This window comes from Phymastichus coffea, unplaced genomic scaffold (genome assembly GCF_024137745.1).
Source record: "Phymastichus coffea isolate CEN01 unplaced genomic scaffold, Cenicafe_Pcof_1.1 PCOF00111, whole genome shotgun sequence".
Lineage (NCBI taxonomy): Eukaryota > Metazoa > Arthropoda > Insecta > Hymenoptera > Eulophidae > Phymastichus > Phymastichus coffea.
Genome location: NW_026706922.1, coordinates 451,975 through 476,597, shown reverse-complemented (window position 1 = coordinate 476,597; position 24,623 = coordinate 451,975). Strand labels below are relative to the sequence as shown.

General features: G+C 51.5%; 1 protein-coding gene across 2 annotated transcripts in view; it reads right to left on the bottom strand.

The window, feature by feature from the left end:
- LOC131670541 (nephrin-like) overlaps positions 1-24,216 on the bottom strand; it is a 77,792-nt gene extending 53,576 nt beyond the window's left edge. For both annotated transcript variants that reach the window (XR_009302462.1, XM_058946216.1), the window contains exon 1: positions 23,760-24,216. Coding sequence is in view for 1 of the 2 variants with exons in the window: in XM_058946216.1 (XP_058802199.1) it covers positions 23,760-23,847 (88 nt within the window). In the remaining variant the exon portion in view is untranslated. The remainder of the gene's footprint in view (positions 1-23,759) is intronic.
- Positions 24,217-24,623: the final 407 nt, after the last annotated feature.

Genomic DNA, 24,623 nt, shown 5'->3' with positions numbered 1-24,623 from the left:
GCATCATAACGAGAGATACGTCAACTCGATTCGCCGAACGCAAAGCGAGAGAAGCCAACTGGATGCCAGGCAAAATATTAAATCTATACGTCGAAAATTTCCGCTATCCAATATTCTCGGGTAGCATGTTGGATTGCCCGAAGCGGGGCAAGCTTTAATGAGATCAAACGTGAATTCCATGGTTATTTTCAGGCGCTGTAGCCGTTTGTCGAGCAGAGCAGAGAAATACAATCGAATCGCTCGGTCCCCCCTCTGAGACACACACACACACACACACACACATTAAGAATGGAGATTTCTTTTTATTTGGACCGTTTCATTCGATCTCGATGAAATTAAGTGCGAAATCGAAATAAGCATGCGGAAGCCCTTGGAGGGTCGGCGGGCGGATCCCGGGACGAGCAAGAGCTGCGAGTCAGGCGTAATGTATCGATCGGCGATATTTCAAGATCGAATCGTGGAGAAAGAGAGCCAAGCCAAATTACTAATCTACTCTCTCTCTCTTTCTCTTCAATATAGCCTGGATTTTACGAGTCTTATCCGGACGAATCTCTTCAACATTTTCGCATTCCCCATTTGCAGTGATTAAAGTGTTGAGAGAGAGAGAGAGAGAGATAATTTGTACGAGCTCGGCACGCGCGGCAACACTGCCTCGCTGCAATCATGATTGGCCGCCGCTAATCAAGCCTCGCGAAGCGAAGATCCGCGATCAACGACGCCGAGGTCCGTGAATCAACTGTCGACAGCTGCGGAGTCAAGTGCAGATAGAATTCGCTCCGCTGGCGCATGCAACTGATAAGTTGAATCAATAAAAAGAAGAGATTCGCGAGTCGAGCAGTTTTGCCGGAGGGCGCAATCAGGGAAATGGCCGGGAGAGATTCTTTGGGGTAATGTATGCAATTAGCGCGCGCGGACGGCGGGGATGGGAGGACAAGAGAGCTGCTAGTCATTTGAATGAATAAGCGCATCGACAAAAACATGGCAGCCAGTCAGAGTGGAGAGCGCGAGGCAATTGGAGGCATTGAATCTCCCTTAATTACTCCTCGCTCGCTTAATTTCCTCGCTCTCGCTGCGCGTCGCTCAATCCATATTCCGGCGGCGACGGCGCAGAGCCCAAGAGTGGCGCGCGTGCACGAAAAAACAAAAGTGAAGCAGCGGCAAAAGCAGCGGAGGCAACTTTTCATATCGAGAGAAATGAATTAATAACGAGAATCGCGCTAGATCCCGTCCCCGCTTCCCCACCTTTAACGGTTATTTATGGGATTCATTTGCGCAGGCTGGCACCTCTCTCGCAGCAACGAGAGAGAGAGAGAGAGAGAGAGAGAGAGAATGAGTGGGAGAGAGGGAGAGAGGGAAGGACACTATATACACTATATAAAAGGAAAGTCGTGCTCGTTCTGCCGTGTTTATTGGCCGTTTCAGTAATTCCCTCAGCGTCAAAGTCGTCGCCGGCGCCGCTGCAGCCCGCGGTAGCGGCACTTTAATGAAATGTCAAGCGCACGTCGCTCACTTCGCCGAGCGTTTATCGACGTAATATAAGTTATCGCGCGAGCCTTCCTGCCCTCGCTGCCTAGCTCTGCTCTTTTTCCCTCGCGCCCCTCGGCCTGACCTCCTTCTTTTCTCCGCCGGCTGCTTTCCGTTTGCGCTTCCGCCGCGGCATTGTACCAGACGACCCTGTCTACCAGATCGCCCGCCAAACTTCATTATCGACGGATAATTGCATGCAGATACGCGCGCGCGCGCGCGGCCGCCGGCGAGCTTGCGCCCTCGGGCGAACTTTTGTGCAGCGCGCCGAGCAGCCAGCCTGCGAAAGACGGTCGCAATTGATTAAATGCGAATTGGCAAAAGATCAGCGCGAGAGGCAGTCCGAGTGGTCGCGCTGCAGCTGCAAACGTGCGCCGTGGCGCATCACGCAGCGCAGCGACGCCAGCAGGCCAAAGGCTAACGACATTTAGCACGCGCTTGCATACGTACGCCGGAGCAGCTCGCTCTAGGGCTTGCTCCGACAGTCCTCCTCCCATTATTTCGAGGGAGAGAGAGCACTCCCCGCCCCTCCTAAAATCCCGAGCAACATTCCAAACTCAATTACCAGGGAGCGAACAGATTGTTCGCGACAAACCGTATCATCTGCTTACAGCGTGCAGAGCGCAAAGCGCCAACAACGTCAACGACGATGACCGGTCTATTAGTGCTTATTACTCGGCACGGCAGTGCATTAATCGCTCGCCTCTCCTCTTCGGCCGTTCCTTTTCCTTCCTTTTCCTTCCTTTTTCTTCCTTTTCTTCCGTCCTGGCCGTGCTTTGACAAATTTCCGTCGGCTCTGCCATTCAATTGTCGCAGATGCGTACAAGTGTGCGGCGTAGTATCTCGTAGGCAGATTTGCCGATGTCTCATCCGTGACAAAAGATCAGCCGAAGGCTGGGGACGAGGAGACTAAAGCAAGAGCCGGGGACGTGAGATGCTTTCATAAAGCGCCGCACGCGTTTCTCCATCTTGTCAAACGCATAAATCTCGCTGTAGCGAGCGAATCGCTCTCTCGGCTCAGCCTTCTTTTCCGCGCTCCTCGATCTGCTTGGCTCGCTCTTCTTTCTCAAGCTCGGCGGTCACGCGACAACGCAACCACGGACTCACGGGTCGAGCCGTTCGAGCGTGTATTTTCATTAAAGTTCACGCGAATGACTGGAGGGCTGGCGGATTACCAGCGCGGAATAAGAGGTTAAAGCCGCGAGCGAGCGCGCGTCGTCAAGACGCGCTCCTAGTTCATAAGCTCTTTCGAGAGAAGATACTATAGGGAGAGAGAGAGTATGCTTATTAGGTTGTTAAGGAGGTCTCGTGGCGCTCTCTCTCTCTCTCTCTCTCTCTCTCTCTCTCTTCGTGCTCCGCATCAAAAGGAATTTTCTCGTTAAATTTTTATGTACGGAAAACTGAATCTTTCATGAGAGATCCTCGAAAATCCGTTCCTCCTCTCGCAAATGACTCGCTTCTCCTCGTCCTCCTGCTTGGTGTTTTTGTGTCCATCGTATAGTCGATGAGATTTCAGCTTCGGTTTTCAGATTTACGGCGTGTGCTTTATCTTTTGTCGGCGCTCTCGCTGCGGAGAAAAACATTTCGACGCTTACCCTTCTCATCATTGCCGCTGCCAATCTTTATCAGCAGACTTATCCGTGGCCGGGCAAATGTATTTTCATCGGGATCGATTTTCTCAATTCAAACGATCAATCCTTATACAGTCGAGTGATTTTCCGCAACAAAAGAGAATATATCTATATTTTCGCTTTTTATTTCCTCTGCAACTAAAATTATGAGAGAGGGCAAGAGAGATAGGACGGCTCTAAAAACAAAGCCGCCTGCAAACTGCCTCTCCTTTTCCCCAGCGATCCGGATTGGAATGGCCGCCTCGTGGCGATAAAAATTATGAGGGCAGCAGTCGTCGTCGTCAACGGCGCGGCAGTCACGTGAGCGACGCGCCAGTCGGGAAAACTCAATCCGAGTATAAATCATACTTGCAATCGATCACCTGTCTCTCTCTCTCTCTCTCTCGCCTGCTTTCTTTCGTATGGAGACGAGGTTTCTCTTTTTTTCCTCGAGGCAAAAGGCCTTTTTGCTCGGGATATGCGCGCATCAGGAATTCATCTTCTGCTGAGGCGCGCCAATAAACATGGACGGCATAAAAATTCAAACTATACATCAAACTGTCATATGCCATCGTATTTGTAGGCGATATGTATCCCTTGATATTTTCAGTAGCGAGTTTCGCCCGATTTTTCCTGGCGCGCTCGCGCTCTCTCATTTCGTATGCATTTTCTCGAGCCGCACGCGTGTCTGCGTGCAGTATATGCCCATTCGTCTTTGTGCAACGATGGCGAATATGCGCGACGTTCCTTAGCTCGAAAAACGTACGTCTTGTCAATTGCGTGCGACACGTAGAGTGTATACGTACAAGTCTCGGGCCGTTGGTGCGCGCGCGACTCGATTGCAACGCACTCGCTTTTACCATCGAGCTCTTTTCCCTCAACTTTATAATGATTTATTTCGGCGGGGAAACGCTTACAAGTTCGACGACGAGCAAACAACAAACAGACGCGAACAAAGGCTACGCAAAGTAAAAATGACGACGCCGTCGACGTCTTCGACGTTTCATTTCCGAATCAAAAGCCAAACGGGAGCGCGAGCGCGAGATCGTCTCCACAGCATCAAGTTTAAATCTGGGTCGAAAACTTTTATCGCCCGTTCACTCTCTCTCTCTCTCTCTCTCTCTCTCTCTCTCTCTCTCTCGCTCCCGCAGCTCTCGAAAGTATAACGAAAGCTCGCCGCGCGCGCGCACCCTTCTCTTCCGGCCTTTGTATCAGCTCGGAAGACGAAGCGACGATCCGCTTGGAATTCTTAACGAGAGAGAGAGAGAGAGAGAGAGAGCAATGCGGGAACAAAGTCGGCGAGACCGACGTTGCCTCTTGTATGGAAATTAAACGATACGAGCCCCTTTTCAAAGTGGTCCCGCTCCCATCAACTTTCTCGGTTTTTTTTTATATTATTCTCGATTCCTCGACACTTTATTTCACTTTATTTTTTCTATCAATTTATCTCCCTCGACCAGTACTAATTGAAAGGAGCGTTATAATTTTGCATGTTCTTCACGTTCTCGGAGCGTATAAAAAACGATAAATTTCCAAACAATAATGAAATTACTTTGGATGATCCTATGTGCAGGCGCATTTCAATTGTCGATAGAGCCGTAGAGAGCTTCGAATATACACGTGAAAGGAACAAGCGTAACGAGATCAAATGTCAAATTGAAAGTAAAAAAAAAAGAAAAAACAGAGAGAGGAGAGGCACGTCGGTGAAAAGAAATTGTTATCTGTAGTCGAGAGCGAGCTAGTGTTGTCCATTTTTTGGTCGACGCGGTCCAATTGTCGAAAGTGTATCAAAAGAGGGCAGAGGCAGCTGGCGGCAAGCACGTCAACGTTCCCGAAAATATCAGTGAGCTGCGAAATGCCTTTGGCCCGCGCACTACGCATGATTTTAGAGATGGATTCTTTGAAGGGATGAGATTTTTCCCGGCATGTGCATACCTCTCGAGGCCGCGAATTGAAGCACCGTGAATTTTCCACTTCGGCTGTGCCAACACACTTCTCACTGGGATTAATTTTCCGTAAAAAATGCGACTGGTTGAAAGCGTAAAAGCGAGTTTTGCAAATTCAAAAAGAGACGCGGACCCTGGTAGAGGCGGCGAAAGGAGATCAACAAATAAAATCGACTTGGCGAGTGCGAAGAGAGAGAGAGAGAGAGAGAGAGAGAGAGAGAGAGAGAGAGAGAGAGAGAGAGAGTTGACAGGATTGTCAGAGCGAGTCGCGCGACGCATGCGGCGATGAGAGGCGATGTTGTTTTCTGCAGACTTGACATTGATCGCTCGGTGTTTGGGTAGTTTTGCACGCCCGGGCCCTCGCGCCGACTATTCGGCGTTGTTCTTTCTGCCGGCTTTATTCGCTTGTCGGGGAGTTATCGAGCCGCGAAATTTATGCCACGCTGATTCGCGCGCGAAAGGGGGATGTTATTTTTGCTTGGCAATCACGTGGCGCGAGCTCGTGCTGTCGATTCACCCCGTGAATCGGGAGTCACGATTTATTCGCCAGATCGCTCTTCCTCTCGCTTCCTCTCGCTTGCCCGTTTTTTTCGTTTTTCGTTTTAATCCTCTCGTTCCGGGGGGAGAGGCGAGAGGGGCTCTCGCACTCTTTCGAACCGCCCGTTTACGTGTCAACGAGATGAAATCGATTTAGCCCCCTTCGAAAATAGACCGGTTAGTTACTAATAGAGCGTTCGACGCGGCCCCCCTGCACGGGAAATTTCGGCAGGTCCGCGTCGAGCCACAATCGAAGCAAGTATGCGCGCGTTTCTGCGTTAGCGCCACGCGAGCTTTCGCTCTCTGTAATTAGCGCGCGCTGCCAGCGCTGATTTTACCAGCGGCAAATCTTGCCCCTTTTCATTTTTCGCGACTCGCTCCCAGCCCCCGACGCTCTCCTCCAATCAGCCGACCGAATTTCCGCGTTCAATTTTGTTCCCAGCTAGCCGCAGCTACGCTCCAATTACCATTCTAAATTCACTGATACCGATAAGCACTCTTTTCATCAGAGATCGTTAATTGGCTATTTTATTTTACGGAACAAACGACAGAGTAGAAAAAGCGATTGCTCACTCGGCCAGCAAATAGATATAAAAGAGGCGAACTCGCGACAGTTCAAAACAATAAGCAATTTCCACGCTAAATTGTTTTGAAGTTGAAAGTTGAGCGACGCGGACCGAACGGCAGCAGTGGAGATAGCAATTGAACGTCTGTCAGTTTGATGACTGATCTGCCCGAGGATAAGTTCTCGCGGTGGCAACAAGAATGCGCGGGAGGTAGAGGGGAGTGGGAGGGCCGGGATGGGAAACCGACAAGTGAAGTGTAAAAAGCTCACGCTCGACTTGGCTGACTGGCAACAATCTCAACTGCAGCAGCAGTGCAGACAGTGTACGCGCTCGAATGAGCTCTCCTCTTCTGCTGGCGAGAGACTCGCTCTCTCGTCCTCTCCCCGCGTATCGCGCCATAACCCATTTGCCTGTACAGCTGCAGCCAGTCAGCAAAGAAAGACGAGACTCCGTGTGCCCACGAGTTCCGCGCAATCGCCGAATGAAAGGCGCACCAGGGGCCGCGCGCCAGCCTACATCGACCCGAGTCTCTTTTGCAAATATGTGTGCAAGCTCAAACCAGCCGGAAGCTATGTCTCTCTGGGATGTCTCTCTGGAGAGCCTCGACTTCTGAGCCTCGTGTCTGTCGCGTAGCTGATCGTCGTTTCTTCTCGTTCTCCGCGTTTTGACAAACGTCTTTTTCGCGAGCCAAAGCTGCTACTAATCCTGTAAATGCGCGTAGCTCGCCGCGCGACAACTTATTTCAACAAATAAATATGCGAGCTTGCGAGATTAATCTTTCAGACGAGAAAGGAAGGGAAGCAGATTTAATATCCGAGCTTTTTCGAGAGCAAACCTACACTGTATCCACACGTCTTTAATACCCGTTGGAAAAAGGAAAGCGTGCCGTTGCCTCTCGCGCGCACGTGAAGGAAAATAAAAACGGGCACCCGGAAAAAAGTCGCAGCAGCGCGCCGGCAGCAGTCGCGAGCGAGAAAGAGCAATGAAACCCGGTATGCGAGATTCCTCTGTGCACGTGCGTGCTCTTTGATGCAACTCCATTCTCTCGGTCGAAACTCTCGTCGTATTTAGCCAGCGTACGCGCACGCACACGGGTGAGGATTCCCAAATGTCGACGTCGTACGTTTTCGTTTGTTTCGTGCCGCAGCGACAAGTTTCGCGCGCGACGTTATCGCGTTATTCTTCGATAATCCGAGCGGAAGACCCCCCCCCCCCCCGCTCCGATTTTATCGATAAGAGGAAGATAGAGAGAGAGGTGGGGGGGGGGGGGGGGGGGGGGGGGGGGAGTTGTGTAAGCTGAGCAAGCTTTGCGTCCTCTTGCCACCGCTGCTCTTAATGGGGAAACTAGCGTGCTTAGTTCTCGCCCCAGAGCCTCCGTAAATTTTGCAAGCCACGTTGCAGTGCAGCAGCTGCGTAGGGTAGCTAGAGAGAGAGAGAGAGAGAGAGAGAGAGAGAGAGATGATGCCCCTAGCAGCGCCAACCACCATCGCACCTACCTCCTCATTTTCTTATGTAATGCTCGGCTCGCTTCGATCGACTATTTATGCCGTGGGCCTGTTTTTTTCCTCGAGCTCGCTGGAAATAACTATGTGATTACGATTTTATACTTATCGGGTTATTGAATCTAAGAATAAAAATAAAAGTACGCACGTACGTATCCGCCACGAAATATAATATTGTCGGGATCGTTGCCTCCTCTCTGCCCCCTTGCTTTCTCTCCCTCTCTCTCTCTCTCTCTCTCTCTCTCTCTCTCTCTCTCTCTCTTTCTCGAAACGAGCCGATAGATTGAACACCGAGGGCATGACAGTCGAGCACGTCGCGAGCGAGAGTCGCTCGAGGATCGAGGAACAAATTTGCGCGAATCGCGCGTGTGAATTCTGTGGCGATGGATCGTACAGCAGCGCTCTCTGTCTCTCTCTTGCGTGTCGCTTTCCCTCTTCGTACTTGGTATATCGTGCAAGTGTGTGTGAGAGAGAGAAAGAGAGAGAGAGAGAGCGAGAGAGAGAAGCGCGTTTTTCAGCGCTACGGCGGTTCACCGATATTGCACACGAGGCGCCAAGTAGTCGTAGCGCTCCGGCTCGAATATTGAAAAGGCTCTTGCAAGCACTGCTTGTCACTCGTTTTCTCGCTCTAGAAACTGATATTAAACGTAGCAGCCTTTTTGCGCTCTCGTTCCCTCTCCCTCTCTCTTTCTCTCTCTTTCTCCTTTTATTACCCCGGTCGCCTTGTCGTTTTGGAATCCGAGCCAAGCTTACCTGACACTGCTTAAGCTGCCGGAGGCTAACTCCAAAACTCGCACTGCTGGAATTGTCTGCTAGCGAAAAGCGAATCCAGCTCGTGATTTATTTGCATTTATTCCTTTCCCTTTTGACGCGCTTGCGTTCCAAGATGTCACCTCGAATTTATGATCATATTTCATGCCCAGCTTTCATTGCGAAAACGTCTTCTATTCGTGTCCACCCCGCGTGCTCATCGCATCTACTCTTGTCCCAGAAATTTCATTCAAAAAAAACCCAGCGCGACTCGAAAGCTCCGCCCATCGAGCTTTCGGCCTTCGCGTGCGATAGTCTAATTGCCTCGAAAATCGCCCGAAAGCAGTTGGCAGCCCTCCTCCTCCTCTGCCTCTGCCAATGCAAAGCACTTCAATCTCCGTCTACTTCGTCTCCTTCTCGCGCACCCCCGAGCGCAAAGTTTGAACGCGCGCGCAGCTGCGGGCTTTCAGCTCTCTCTCTCTCATGCGCGCGAACTATACCTATACTAGCCCTTTGCTCAACGCCGCATCAAGCTTGCATTCGAAAGAAAAGCTTTCCAGCTCTAAAAACTTGGGGGCATGGCTGCTGCCGGCCTCCCCGCGTAAATCAGCAAAGACCGACACCCTCGGCGACATGTAAATTAAGCTTCTTGCGCATCTAACAGTCGTGTGAAGAAAGCAGATGAATCTTTTCTCAGAAATTAATTTCGCTAGCGTAGCTGTATCCCTCGAATGTGAATTGCCATTGTCCGATATGCGATTTCAATGACGTATCAAATAATCGATATTGATAATCTCGGGCGAGCTAATTATCACTCAATGTATAATATTATATTGTGAAAGTTAATATCTGTCTCTAGGTAAAAATAATAACTATATTTGAACGAGAAAATGTTGTCCTTTGTTCGTGTTATTCAAATTGAACTTGACAAGGAAAAGAGTAAATTACAATTCAAGTGCACTTAAATATTGAGGCGGATGGATATTACGGGACGCGCACTGCTCTTTCTCGCGATCAGCATCACGACTGGGGCTAAATCGAGTTCTGAGAGCCACCCCCTCAGCGCGGCGAGGTGGACAGCTTAGAGGCAGTAAGATAAACACGAAGTTCGGGCGACACGGACGCGCGCACGGCACGCAACATCGCGTGAAGCTTTTGCGACCAAGACAAAAATACCGCTGGGCGTATAGGCGCGCGCAAATTCGCTGAAAAACGATAGATGCTGCCGGCACCGCGACGACTAATGCCGCTGCCCGAGCGGCTAATGGAACGACGTGTTCAGTTTGCACGCCGGTCTCGCGGTTAAATTATTGACAGCCGCTCGTCGGCGCACACAACTTCAGCCGAGTTGGAAGAAAAAAAAGGTGGCGTTAGCGAGGGGTCGTCAAGGAGGAAAACAACGACGAGAGAGTAGGAGGGTCCGGGTGCAAGCTAGTCTGTTGTAGGTTAGAGCGAGGCGACAGAAACGTAAGTTTATGGGAAAGCGCAGTGCGGCTATGCGGCGGCGCTCGCGTAAAAGCTGGTGTGCGGCGGCGGGCTTGGCTCGCGACTACGTCGGGCGCCAGCAGGCTCTCATCGGCGACGGCGGTGGTGGCGACGACGACGACGACGACGACGACGACTAATGGATGGCGGTGGGATGCCGGTGTCAATGGGCGTCGATCCCTTCTTCTTGTCCCCTGCAAGCTCTGCCGCGCGTAACCGATGCTCCTCCACCACCCGCGATTGCCGGACGACTTGTTAGTCAAACTTGGCCGAAAAAAAGGAGAAAATAGATTCGTTCGCGCGTCGCCGAGAGACCATGTATCTTTCGCGGTGACTCGCTTTCTTTCCGTCGCCCAAAGTGATTAGCCGACGGCGTTGTCCGCTCCTTTCAAGGCGAATTACTCGCAGCTGGCGGATTATACCCTTTGAATTTTTCAAGAGCTTAATCCGCGCCTCTCTCTCTCTCTCTCGGATCATCCGTATAGCAGCAGCAGCAGCAGGTCTCGCCAACTTGTCAGGCCACTTAAGGCGCATTAAAAATAGCTCGGAACTCGAAGCAACGAAGACTATCTCGCTTATTGTTTCGCGCTTGTTACTTGATTACCTTTTAAAAGGCTCAACTCGAGCGAGACTCGATAATTGAGTAGCCTTTAATTCGCGTCAAAGTAGTGCACGGCGCCCTTTGGAGCTTGCGGCGAAAAGGTTTGCTAAAGTGGCCGAAGGAGAAAAAGCGAGCGATGGTATAAGGCGCGAGGGGCGGTAATTGATGTCTGGAAAGGTTAAATCTCGGGCATTCTATTAGAATACTCAATTACTGATAAAAGTGGCAGTGCGCTCGGTAGGTTGATGTAGTACATCCTTCCGGACGGCTCTCCCGGGGGCATCCCTGCGGGCCAACTCCTTTCACCTACTTCGGGGGCTGGATGTTGCAGTGTCGCATCGGGCGCGCCGACCGAGCTATCTCCAAAGAAAGAAAGGGACAAAGAAAGAGTGCCATTGTGCCTCGGCCAACCGCTCGACAAGTGCTAAAGAATGAGAGGCGGCGAGGGCTTGGTTGGGGGAGGGGGGGGGGCACTTGCTGCCGCGATAATTATGCAAATTTCACGAGCTTCTCCCTGTGCCTCCTTCTGCCAGCTAAAGCCAACTCGCACCTTACTCACTCCACGACACTAAATGCAATAAAACTTTTTAATTAAGTTTGCCAATTAATTCGCGAAAATTCATCGAGTGCCGGCACACGGCGTACAGTAGCTGTACATCCATATATACGTATATTTGCGACTGCTCAGTATGCTTCCTCCTGTCTCCTCTTCGTATATATGTATAAGACTCTGTCGCGAGCCGCGAGGCTCCCTGCTTTTTCGCGGTTCAAGTCTTTGGCTGCTGCACGCGCGCGGAGTGCACGGCTTAATGGAGTCGAAAGCTCCTCGTATTTTCCAGCCGATTGCTTGTAAAAAGCTGCCCAATGTAAATTTCAGCTCCCTTCGCTCTCCGCAGTCGCAGTATCGACGCTGCTCTCTCTCTCTCTCTCTCTCTCTCTACCGCCATATTCTCGTTGCGGAAATAAAAATCGTTCTCGCTCTCTCCGCGGCGAGCGGCTCTGGGCCATCGCGCGACTCCGCGTAGCGAGCTACTTTGAAACTTGTTATTGCTGTCTGGATACTTGATATCTTTTCTTTCTTCGAAAAATCAACCTCTGGAATTTCATTTTCACTTTGCAGGTTGCGCTTTGCCTGACTGTAGGTCGGTCTCTCTCTCTCTCTCTCTCTCTCTCTCTCTCTTTCCTACTACTACTCAGATAGCCAGAGATTAAAGACAGTATTTCATTAGGGCAGAAAATTGGAAGTGGCGGATGACGCATGGGGCGGCTGAAAAACTTAATTTCGCTCCGACTTATGGACTGGCTCGCCAGATGCGAACGCCTCAATTGCGAACGCCTCGAAAATAAGTGCGGACAGTCGTTGGCCACTCGAGCTGGCCTGCTTCTGTTTGCACTTGCTGCGCTCGTCTGCGAAAGTGCCGCGCGCAATGCCCGCGGGGAGGAACGGCAGGAATTAAAGGGAACATTTGAAAGTGAACCAGACGTACGTCGGCGGGAATCGAGAAGACGTCGTGAAAATCGTTAGGTGGCAATAAAGAACAATAGCCGAGGGAGCAGTCGTGTGCGAAGCGTTTTGACGAAATTTGTCGAGGCGGATGTACGAAGCCGCCGCCGCTGGCTGCTCTGGGGGCTTAGAGGAAACGTCGGCCGCGCAGAAGAAGTGGCAGCGGTGCGGCTTTGGCGGCAAGTTTTGCTTCTTTTTTCGCCGGCGTATCCACACGTCAGTCGGGCGCTCGCAGAACAAAGGGCGTGCACGCGTCGAAAGCGAGCATTTCTCATATATACCTTTAGATATATACGTTTTTGCGTTCACGTCGGCGTCGCCGACGAGGCGAATAACGCCAGATGACTTTCTTTCGACAGTTAGAAAACTCGGGAGGAGACTGCTGCTCCTGCTGCTACTGCTGCATCCTCGATATTGCCAAATGCTGTCGAAGCAAGTAGGGCGGAATGAGGCCGCCGACGACGGCTGAGGGAGGGAAGCAGTCGTCGTCGACGCCGAGCCAGTCTCTCACTCTCCGCGCAATCTAGGTTTTTCGCACTCTGGCGCGCGTAGCCATTGTCTCCGAAAAGAGAGAGAGGGGGGGAGCGAGCAAGAGATACAACAATGGGCTCGGCGCGTCCGAGTGCGACAAATTGACGGGATGATTGCGCGACTTGGCTGCGAGACGATCGATCGCCGTATAATTAATTCGCTACACTTGGCGACGACGGGGCGGCGTCTTTTGTCCGACGGCGCTACATCCGTCTTGCGCTTCCGCGGACCGCTGCAGTCCCGCCGCGCAGATGCGGCTTTCTCACCACGCGCACTCCTTTCAATCGCCAGAATTTATGTGCGGGCTAGCTTCGGCCGACCGCCACCGGCATCCTCCCTTATGAAATTTTTATAATGCGCGCAGCGTGTGGCATTAACGCGATCCGTCGTCTGGCAAATCGCATATCTTTCTTCCGTTTGCCGCGCGAAGCTGGAAAAAGCGAAAGCAGAGATGCCTAGCGAATAATTCGGCTCGAAAATCCAAAATCCTATTTCGGAAGTTTGCGCAATTGCATCGGATAGTACTGTTTACCGCCAGCATAAAAACCACAAGGCAATCAGGTGGCGGTGGCGCGCGCTTTTTCCTCCACCGTCTCCCTATCCGAAATTGGAACGAGAGCGGCTCTGCGGAAAACGTGAATCTGTAAACAAACTATAACGAAGAATCACGGCTTCTCGATTCGTTCGTTGAGTCTCGCCATCACCCGTTCGCCACTTCCGGCTGAGAGTGTGTACGTACGAACTCTTATGGGGATTTTTTCCGTTTGAGGTGCGGTGAACACGGTGATGGTTAGAGCCAGTACGTGATAGAGAGAGAGAGAGAGAGTTTTGGGGAGAATCGGTGATCTAGCGAGAATCTAGCGATTTCCCGACGGGTTTCGAGTCGTCGGTCTTAAGTTATCGAGGATACACGCCTGATGCGAGGTTGTTGTCGTTGGTGGCTGGCTCACGCCCAGCCAGTCTGAATCCCGGCGAGGATCCGCGCGGAGGACGCGTGCGAACGTTTATCCGAGCGGAGAGCAGAAACGGACGGCAACCGGACGCGAGCGGTAGCAGCGGTAACGACAACAGCGGTCTTTCGCGCGTGTGTGGCCGAGCAGTTTTGCTGGCCCCCGCGTCAGCCGTAACGGTCGGTCGCGTGTTCGTCGGGTCGCGGGGAAAAAGGATTACCGAACAACCTGCTGGTAATCCTATTAATATTGCATTTGGGCGGATCAGCATTACTGCTGAAATTCTAGTCTCGTTTTGGATTTTATATGCGCGCGTTTCTTTTCTTTTTTTTCGGTCTTTTTTTTTGTAATAACAGTAAGTATTATTCGACCGAGTCTCACCTTATTTCGCCTATCACCAATCCTCATCCCAACATAATTTTGTCGCAGGATTAATAGACCAACCCGTTATATTATTCAGCCGTTGGAGCGTTCGCACCTCCTGAATTCACCTCTTTATACATAATTTGTGCGGGTTGACGCGGGTATACCCTTCGGATTGTCAGTCGTGTCATATATTGTTGGTTGTTACAAAACTTTTAAAATATTCCGGAAAATCCCAGGGAAGAGCAAGAGAAAAATAAAGCCGCGGAGCGGGGGAACAATATTATTCGCCAATCTAAACTTTCGATTTGTGGATTTTCGACGGGCGTGAGCAAATAGCGAGAGCTCAAAATCGTAGCTGCTGCTTTTACCGACGCGCGTTTTCCATACTTCTTATAGAGAGGGACGGAAACAAGTACATATACGAATTCGACGGATCGATCTTTAGTTTAATTTAGATGTCAAACGTGGCAGAAAGCGCAGTATCAAATGAAGTCGAAAATACAAAGCCAATTTTCCCACGCCAGTCCGCGGATTAAACTCGTTAATTTGATAATCAATTGGACTTTGATAAGCGTGAATAATTGATAGCGGAAAGCTTTCTCGTGGAACGTTTCTTGATTGACCCATTTGAGCATTGATGAAACTGCGCTACGAGCGAGAGGGAGAGAGAAAGGAATAGGAGAGAGGCATGGCGCTGGCGAGAATAATGATATTCAATTGCGCGTCGATCCATCCGCGACGTCTTAAAGGCAAGACCGCGTGCGTCAGACCAAAGGCCGCGGCGTATCACTGAATGGGCGGTCGAGGAATGACAAGCGGAAGTTGGAAAAGTCAAGCATCCTCTCGCTTTGGCGCTGATTCGCTTCGGTCTTCGATCTTCTGGGCTCTTTCGTTCGAAAAGTGAGCGCGAAGAGAAGAAAAAAAGACAAGCGCAGAGGGTGCAAAAACGGGAGCGTTACCGAGGCCGACTCGAACGACTCGGTGTGGCGAGCGGTAGGCGCCTCTCGCGCGCGGCAACATAGTAATCAACTAATCAGCCGAGCTGATATATACGGGCGTCGGCCGTGAGTGTGTGCGACCCAGTGCGAAAAGGGAAAAGAGAGCCGAGGTGAGCTGCGCAGCGGTGGAGAGAAACGAATGGGACTAATTACCGTTGGCAGCTCGCTCCGAGACTTTTTCAAAGTCTCGCTCGGCCAACTTTTTTCAATTTGGCCCCTTAAGAGGGCCGTTGTTTATATTCGGCAAATTAATGGCCGACCTCCTCCCGCTTCGCTCTCCGGCACGAAAAAGCGGCGGAGCGAGGTAGGGGGCAAGATAAGCTTGCACTGCGCCCGATCAATTCCTCGATGTTAAGGCTGGCTTCTTTTTCGCTGCTTCTCCTTCTTCTTCTTCTTCTTCTTCTTCTTCTTCTTCTTCTTCTTTTTCACTTCTTTCGCACCGACTTAAGATTCCCTCTTCTAAATTATTCTCAACTCTATTTATCACTCCTGTTTTCAATATGTCCGGCAATGCTTTTCCCTTAAAGAGGGCTGAAACTTTCCGAATTACCGGCAAATCAGCCTCGTATTTTCCATAGCGCGCGGCCCAAATTCAACTGTCTGCAGCAGCGAGCGGCATCTATATTACAAATTGATGCAGCTGAATTGCCCCGATGTAATTGAATTGCGCTTCCACGGCAATGGATTAAATTAACATCAGAGGGGGGATTTGCCAGCAGTCCGATCAGCCGCCTTCGGTGGGACGCAGCGAAACGCCGACCGACATCGCGAAGCTGCGAGCTTTGCGCGCACACGTGCGGAAAAAGCCCGACGAGCGGCGCACAGAGAGCCGCCGTGGGAAATTGGAAAGTACGTCCGCGCCCCGGCCTCCACCTGGCTATTTTTCGAGCGAGCGGCAGGATCTCAACGCGAGCTCAGCGCGAGCTCAGCGGCGTTAAGGCATAGGCTGTAGCGCCAGTCAAGGCCGGCGTTAGTTTCCCGTCGCCGCTGGCTCGCGTGCGTACAGCGGGCCGACTCCCCGGCAGAGAATAAAAGTTGGCAGGGCCGAGCGGAGGCGCCCGTCCGATTTCCCAGGGGGGCAGCGCCGCCGGGCCTCGCGTGCGCGGCACGCACGTGCACGAAGGAAGAGGCGCACGCGAGCGCGGCCAGGATACGCCGAATTTCCGGCCTCCCCGATCGCCGAGCGTGGCCCAGCGGTGCCATTGCAAATTATTCGGCGGCTCCGTTCCGCGAGCCTCGATCCGACTCCTAATCCGCGAGTGCGACGCAGGATCGCGGCGGCAATCGCTGCGCGACACGGCCGAACAGCTCGATCGGGCTCTGTCGGCGCTGCCGCAGCGCGATCCGTCGTCCGTCGTCGTATCTAGAGTGGCTTGTTTTTTCCGGCCTCTGCTCGGCGAATCGGACGAAAGGCCTGCGCACCCGTGGGCTACTGTGACTTGACGTTTCGTCGGGCCAACTTGGTCGGCAGCGGGCAAACAAAGGGGAGCATTTATATGCCGGCTCGCGTGACGCATTACGGACGCGCGATCAGAGTGCCGCGCCGCGAGCGATATTTTTCATTAATCTCGTCTTTGATGCGAGCAGCGGCCAACGGGAATTGCTATTGCTCTCGCGCTGCCGCCAACAGCATCATCGCCCTCGGTCGGCGAGGCGCCGCCGCTGACGGATCAGCCGGAAGCCGAGCGAAGCTCAACAAATGGGCCCCTGATGCCTCGCTCTCTCGAACATTTCGGCAAGTAGCTTTTCAGCCATTGATCAATGACATCTCGGTGAGTAACCGAGAAAGCAAGCCCGTCCCTCCGACGCGTATACGGCAAAACAAAGCAGAGCGTCCGAGGACAAAAAGAAGTATTCGATTTCTGCCAACTCATATTTGTATTGCAGAAGTGGCGCGCTGTCGGAGTCGCTGTCTAGTCGGAGTCGGGGACGCGTGTATTAATAACGTCCATTTATTAGAATGGCTGGCTTTTGTATACGAGTGGCTTTTCCCCTTTCGCCCCCCATTCGCTCGATTACGACTCGACCAGAGAGGGTATCAAGCCGGCATTCCGGCATTCCACGCATCGATTTGAGATACCGCTTTCGCCTACTTGTGGCCGTCGCCGCTAACGAGCGGATGTCTTGATGCCGGAACTCACTCATTTTCTTCAATCCTCGAGAGAGATTTTGAAAAGTACGCCCCCCCCCCCCCGGCCCCCGGCGTCGAGGCGAACGCGCGAAAGAAAAGCATATTTTCGCGTGTCACTCGCGGGACTGCTGTGTTTTTTGCCCTTCGCCTCGCCGTTGTTCCAAATAAGGCCATATATCAAGCGTTGCGGCGGCAAGCTCGCAGGCAATAACAATAAAGCGGGCGCGTACACGGCGGAGAAACGCATTTTACCACTTAATTTATTATCCGCGCGGGTTATTTTATACGAGAGCGAAAAGCCGAAAGCTCTCGCGGTCGTTCGCGCGGCGTGAACGGCAGTATCGAGAGCGCGCGGCTTTCGACGGCGCGGCACCATCGGCCAGCGCCAATTATTAATCCGCGCGCGGGCGAACATCTCAATCTCTCGATTAAGCGCGGCCGGCAGCGCTCTCGATCGCGACGTCGGCCCGCTCGGCGCGTGACGTACTTTACGCGCGCCACTTCGGCCTCGTTGTAGCGCTCAAATTTAACGAACGAGAGCGCATCGCGACGACGAATCTACGAGATGAGCTCTCGGCCGGCCGATCGGGTCGTGTGGCCGAGACATATTTTCATTCATCGCGCTCGTCGACCGGGTTTTGGACCGAGAGCGGCAGCGTTATCGTCGGCAAGAGTAATGAGTAAAGGCGGGGCGTGCAGGACCGTAACAAGGGAAAAGGCTACAGTCAGTTATTAAAGAAAGCTTGTTGAACGTCTTACGAGGATGAATCAAGTAAGACTGATTGTGACGGAGCGCAATGCCGGAGCAAGTGCCGCGAGTCAAAGTTGGCGAGCAGCAATAGTTGGCGGCTAAAAGGGCGAATACTAGAGGCTCATCGAGGCGGAGTTAAGAAGCAGCAAAAGTCAGCTTCATTTTGTTGGCTCTGTTTTAGCGGCTCTTTCTACAGTGCTAACAAAGCGCTCGACAGAACAACAGCGGAACGCTATAATCACTCTCTCCCTTGGAAAAGCCGAGCCAATGCGAATAAAAAAAGAAAGAGAAAAGAAAGAAAATGGGCTGGCGACGAACACCCAACTATTCGAGAGAGAGAGAGTTTCGTTGCAATATTTATCGCAGCATTATTATGAAAAATAGCCGCGAGCTAGGCGAGAGAAGAGAGAGAGAGAGAGAGAGAGAGAGAGAGAGAGAGAGAGAGAGAGAGAGAGCAAGAAATAGAGAGTAAAGGCCCTCGAGAGTTGGAGTTCGGAGCTGCAAGTTTTCGCTCCAGGCCGAAAGTAAGCCACCTCGGCTTGCTCTCTTCCGCATATAACCCGACTCTGTGCAGTCGCTGCTTTTTTTCTCTCGCACTCTTCGAAAGCAGTGCCTTATTCGAAATTAATTTTTCCCGATTCCCCAGCCAGATACAAAACTTGGGCTACGCGTGCGGCTACGAAGAAGCTGCTCGGCAAGTTTTGCCGCCGAGAAGGTCGGAGCAGCACCAGCATCATTATCGCTCAAGAGAGAAGACGGAAAAAAAGGTAAGAAGACGGAGAAGAAGCTCGCGGAAAGTGGCGTTCTCGAGAGCGGAATGAAGATAGTACAAGCAAAGACGGCGAATAAGACGGATAGTGAAGGATAAGCAAGGGGAGAAAAAAGATCTTCCTCTCTCTCCCTCTCTCTCTCTCTCTCTCCGCCCGGCCAAAGCTATGAAAAGATTGTGCACCCCTTAGTTTTGTTCGCTCTAGGGGAGGAGGAGAGCCGACGCTGCGCTAACTTTTCATAATGAAATGAAGACGGGATTAACTTTGGAGCCAGCCCTAGAGTGTACGTGTACGTGCGAGAACGAGCGAGTCACCACACTTTTGCGCTGACTTTTTTTAGCCGAGCCCTCTCTCGGAGGCTCCTATTCGCCGTGCCTTCCTCTCTTCTTTCTCGGTCCAACTCGCAGCAATCGCGTTTGCTGTTCGCCCAGTCAAATTACCAGTATACCTTGGCACGAGCCCCAAACGCTCGCTTTACAAACCAACTTGTGCAGATCTGACTTTTCCACGAAGGCCCCCCCCTCTCGCCCCGACCCCCACCCCCCTCTCCCTCGTCTTTACTTCCTCATTATGCGCGATTTTCTTTCTCTTGCCCCGCTGCGCTATACTTGCCGTATTTAAATCTTTTTGCGCGTGCAGAGCTTGCAGTGCAATGACTTTTTGTCCCGCTTTACATTACGACCGAATCTCGGTCTGCCTGCTTTGCCTCGCGTATCTGTATACGTGCATCTTTGAACCATGTCCGTATTTAGCCTTTGACTCGCGAACCCTCCGCGTCTGATGACTCTGTGCGTATTTTTATTTTTATTTTTTATTTTTTATATTTTATTTTATTTTATTTTTTTTATCATGAATACCGCGGATACTACTTTTGACGTGAATGGACTTGCGCGCGGCGCTCACCGAATGAAAAAACGCCACACAAGCTACTTCAATACAATTTTTAATTTGAATTTCCTTTTAGTCCAGGAAGGGGAAGTCGTTCGAAGTCGCTTCTGCCGTGCGTCTATGTCTCCAAGATATTTTTTACATAACTGAAAAGGCTAATGTATAGATACATTCACGCCGTTTTTGAATTGGGTAGACAGCGAGGAAAAAAATAACAGTAGAAGTCGAGTAATAAATAAAGTAGCTGTATTGTTCGCTAAAAGAGCCCGCGCGCGCCTCTCTGAATTCCATTCTCATAATTTACGCAAAGTTGAATTGAAAATACCGAAGTCGCACGCGAGCGGTATAAGGTGCGTCACGCGCGTCTTTTGCGCCAAATGGTGAATTGGCCTTCTTCGAAGTGTAGCGCAACCGAAACCGCAGTGATGGGTTTTTTGTTCGAAAAAATTTCACGTGTGTACGCGAGACGAACTATGTACGCGACCAGAGTGGATCGCATGACTGCAAAATTGGACTTTGAGTTTGAACGAGAGTATATAGGTTTGACAGGAAATTGGATTGTGATTTACGATTAAATCATTGATCGAGTGTCGCTCGCGTTCACCGCGTAAATTTGGCCGGGCTTCAAGTGCTGTCGCTGACACCGGTAATTAAGTATTGATCAGTCGCCATTAAGTATCTCATGTAAACTCATCAAACATTCAAAGTCTAATTAATCCGAGTTGCCGCGTTCTTCTCCTCTACCACTCTTTCTCTCTCTCGTAAATTGCTCTTCTCCGCACTTTGAATAATGAAACGTGTATTTTGCAGTCGATTGCGCGTATTTCCCACGTGACAAAACGCCGAATTCGCGCAAAGGAAAAGTTATCGACGGGTGAAAAAAAGGTGGGGTGGGCGGCGCGTGTTAATTGATCGAATCGCCGGCGCACATCAGTGCGTGGCGCGCTCTCGCCAGAAGAGCTATTTCGGCGCTGCCTCGCGCGGCGATATTTAAAATATTACTCTCGGAAAGGTAGGCTCGTCCGATTTGAAAATTGGCTCTCCGGTCAAATCAAACGTCGGGCGCTGGTATTCGGTGCGCTCCCACTTCACGGTGCTATTGAATAATTCCAGCTAATTAAATAAAATTAATTTGATCCAGTGTCCGCCCCGAAAGTTCTAGCTGGCTATGCGCCGACCCGGTATTCGTTATATTCGCGTGCTCGGCGCGTTGGAAACAATGGCGCGCGCATAAGCGCTGGCTGCTGATTCGTAAAAAGCTCCCTCTCTCTTTATCGTCAAAGGGCTCAGCTGCACGAGCCGACGCGAGCGCGACCACAGAAAATGAGCAAGCTTGCGAGCTTCACACTCGATTTGAAAGGCGCGCATTTTCGGTTCGACTCGGTAATGACACGCCGGCTTTATCTCTTTTATTTGTCGCTCGAAGCTATCTGTATTCGGGAGGGCAAAGAGAAGAGGGAGCATTTTCGCTGGCGGCCCAATCGACCAGATGATCCGTTCGTAAAATTAGTCGGAATTGCGACGTGGAGTAAGGGAGCCAGAGGAAAGAAAAGACTGGCGTAAACCGCGCGCGTTTAGCCCCATTGTCGTAGTCATCCCTTCGCTACTACCAGACTGTTATATCCGCGCCGCTCGTTTTCTTATGATTACACGTTCCACACGAAAATTATCAATAACGAGGCTTGGCGCACTGATTTAATCGGCAGCCTGCCTTTATTATTCATTCGGAAAAATCGCTCGAGATGATTACACGCCGAGCGCGGCAAACAAGATGTTCCATATATATTCGCTGCGATAAATCGACGAGAGGCCGTCGACGTCGCTGCAGCGTTGTATGCCGTGGCGCACGTACTCTTTTATCCAATTTGTCGTTTTGTCAACGTCACACTCGCTCGTTAATAAGGCTTTCGTCGCGCGCGCCCGGCGCCTAGCTCTCGCTCTCTGTTTTTTTAACGTCCCTCGCGTACTGGCGCGCGTTATTTCATCGAGTGGATACGTGCGCAGTTCGCTCTCTCTCTCTCTCTCTCTCTCTCTCTCTCTTTCTCGCTCTCTCCGCTACCACGGCGACTGCCAATAGCGAATTGTTTGCACTTTAATCGATGGCAAAACTGTTTTAAGGGTCAAGTACAGCAGCAGCTGCGATTTTTCCGATTCCCCTGAGAAAGAGGCCTCTCTCTCTCTCTCTCTCTTTCTCGTTTTTTTTTTCTTTTTGCACCATTGGAAATCAACAAATGCGCCGTGCAGTGTACATGGGATTAAACCATTCGCTTTAATCCGATAGCGCACCGCTTGTTCCTCTCGAGGTTTTTCGCGTCATTATTTGCTTGGAGTGCGTTCTTCGTCCCTCTCTCCCCCTCCCCACTCCGGGCTCCTCTCGCCGTTTTTTTTCCTTACTAAAATTGAAGGGAAACGCGAAAGGCAGCACGTACGTAAAGGTTAACGACGAGACGTAATGAAAATAAACGGCGTGGTGTGCAATTAAATGAGTCTCTTTCTCTTTTTGTGTCCGAGAAATGGGCACCTTATAGCGGCTATTGGCTGTGCCTGCGAGATAATGAGAAATACACTTGCTCCTTCCTAACTGACGGTTTTTTTTATTTCTTTTCTTCTGTTCATACCCGGTAGAACTGTTTTTTTCAGCCTTCCACTGCGCAAGTTTTTACTGTGAAAATTGAAATTACCCCCAATTAATGGGCTCTGCGCGGGATACTGGGTACGTTTATCCTGTTTACTCGGATGGTGTATTCTTCGGCGGCCGAACAAACGCAATTAAGTGGCATTAATGCGCGGCAAGGTCGCACGTGCAAATTGAATTAATTTGGCGATTAAAAACTGATAGTTAGGAAGGACAGCTCGAGATACCGATGCGCGAAAGAGCAGTAAAACAAGAGTCCGGCGATGGGGATGCGGAAAGGGCGAGGTACGAATAGAAAAGGACAATGGGTCGTTCGCACGTTTGCCTCGACTGCAGCGCATGCGAGTCCGCGCTCGCGAGCATTATTTATGCCTGTCTCGGTTCACTTAGGCGTAATGTGCACCCGCGCATCGATATATCACACGGGGGTAGCTTTGCCAAAGGCTCTTAAGACTTTCGCGGAGAGAAGCAGCCGCATTCGAGGGCCCATGCATTTGCGTCGTCGGAAGTGTGTCTGTGTGCGCAGCGACGGGCGGACCTCATAACGAGCAAGACGTTTCAAGTGAGAGTAGGACTCCTGCGAGTCGGGGGAATATGCAAGCTGCAGAAGTTGCTATAACGAAGGCCGCTGATGCGACAGCGGGGTTTGTCGTCAAGCCAACAGCGGCGGCGCCGACACACAGAAGAGCTTAGCCTCGAGAGCTTTCCCTTTCAATTGCACTGCGCACAGACGCTGACGCGCGATGCCCCACCTCATCTCTCTGACTTCGGTTTAAAACCTCATTTGTTAAGCGCTCTTCCCACCGCCGTCGCGGCAATGTTTAATTAACGACAATGACTGTCACTCAACTTTGTCGGTACTCTGTCCCCTCTCTCTTTCTCTCATTCTCGCAAGGCCGCGACCGCATCCGCAGCTTTTCTTATGGCTTTCCAATTTCGGACATTTCTTTGTCGGCCTTTTTCCTCCTTCGACGCGCTTCTTTCGAGCCGGGATATCGCCATCTCACAATTACTGGCGTGTCTGAGAGAGCGAGAGAGAGAGAGAGAGAGAGAGAGAAATGAAGTTTAGCACGCTCATGAATTTTCGTGAAAGAAAGGGAGGCAGGAAGACCTACTTATACGAATGGCTTTTGTGGAATTATACGATTTTTATAGGAATAGCAAGCCGTTCTTCTACCTTAGCGAGGCTTCTTCGACTACATCTTCCTCGTTATCGTGGCTTGCCCATCTGCGTGCTACCTTCGGCAAATTTTCATGCTTTTGTTTTCTTTGTCGAAAGGCAACCTCGCTGGGGCTTCTCGTCAAGCGGCACAAGAGCATCGACATATTTCATCCTTAATAAGCGGCTTAATTAAATCGAGCCGGGCACAACGCAACTGATGCACAAAATAAAGAAGGTTCGAGAGAATGGGCGAGGGCGGCGGTGGCCATTCTCTCGGCGCGCCAGGCGACTCGCAAGTGAGTAAATTTCAATTAATGTCCCGTAGGCCGATGCGCGGGCGCGTGCGTGGCCGGTCGCTGGTAGCCGTAAGGCAGGAATCGAGCAAGCGAGGCAGCAAAGTGCCAGCAGATGCGCGCTCGGCCGTGTAAACGGATGAGCCAGCTCTCTCGCCCGGTACGGCCGCATCCTAAACGACTAGATAGCTGCCGGGCCGCTAAGTGGATTAGCGGCCTCCAACTTTTCGGCGGAAGGCGCACACGCGAACGCACTTACCTATCTCTTGATTGGTGATCCGAGCCTCGACCGAGCTGCAGCCCAGGCCAATCAGTAGCAGCGTCAGCAGCAGCGGTGGCAGTCCCATGACTGACGTGCGCGCGAGCCACTTCAACGATCCGACACGGGGGCCCCTTTTCCTCTTCCGAATTTGCACTTGGCTGCAGCTAGCACCGTTGGCTGGGGCGAGGCGCCCTCGACTTCTCGCGACGAAGACCGCCTGTCCGCGCCGCAACTCCACGTCGGCAGCGACGGCGACGACAGCATCACTCTCGCCGCAGCAGCCAGCTAGACGACAGCCTCTTTATTCGTGTCTTGCTCTTGGCGTCCGCGCCAGCACCACCCCATCGTCCGCCCACCGCCACCACCACCGACGCGCACACACGTGTCGTCACGTAACTCGCCTGCCTTTCATCTTTCCATGACTGCTCTTCACTCGTCCGCGCGAGGCTACTCCTGCTCCTTCACCTGCAACACACACCGAACGCACAATTAATTCCTCGCTCCCTTTTCGCCTGCACGCCAGTCTTTTCTCTTTTTTTATTTCTGCTCCCACCCCCCTTCTCCCTCTCTCTCTCTCTCTCTCTCTCTCTCTCTCTCTCTCTCTCTCTCTCTCTCTCTCTCTTCGGTACTCCGTTCGAATTCTTTCGCTCCGATTACGGCCAATATTCCAAAAGAGAAAGAGAGGCGCCTTCCCTCTTTTCCAAGCTTCCTCTTTTTCTCCCTATCTCTCTCTTTCCTCCCAGCGAGCCGAAGCAGTAGCCGTGGTAGTTGAGAGTGAGCGAGTATAAAGGGCTCTAGCCGGAACGAGTAGCTACAGGCTACACCTACTAATCTACGGCGATCGCTCTTCCCCGTAGATAG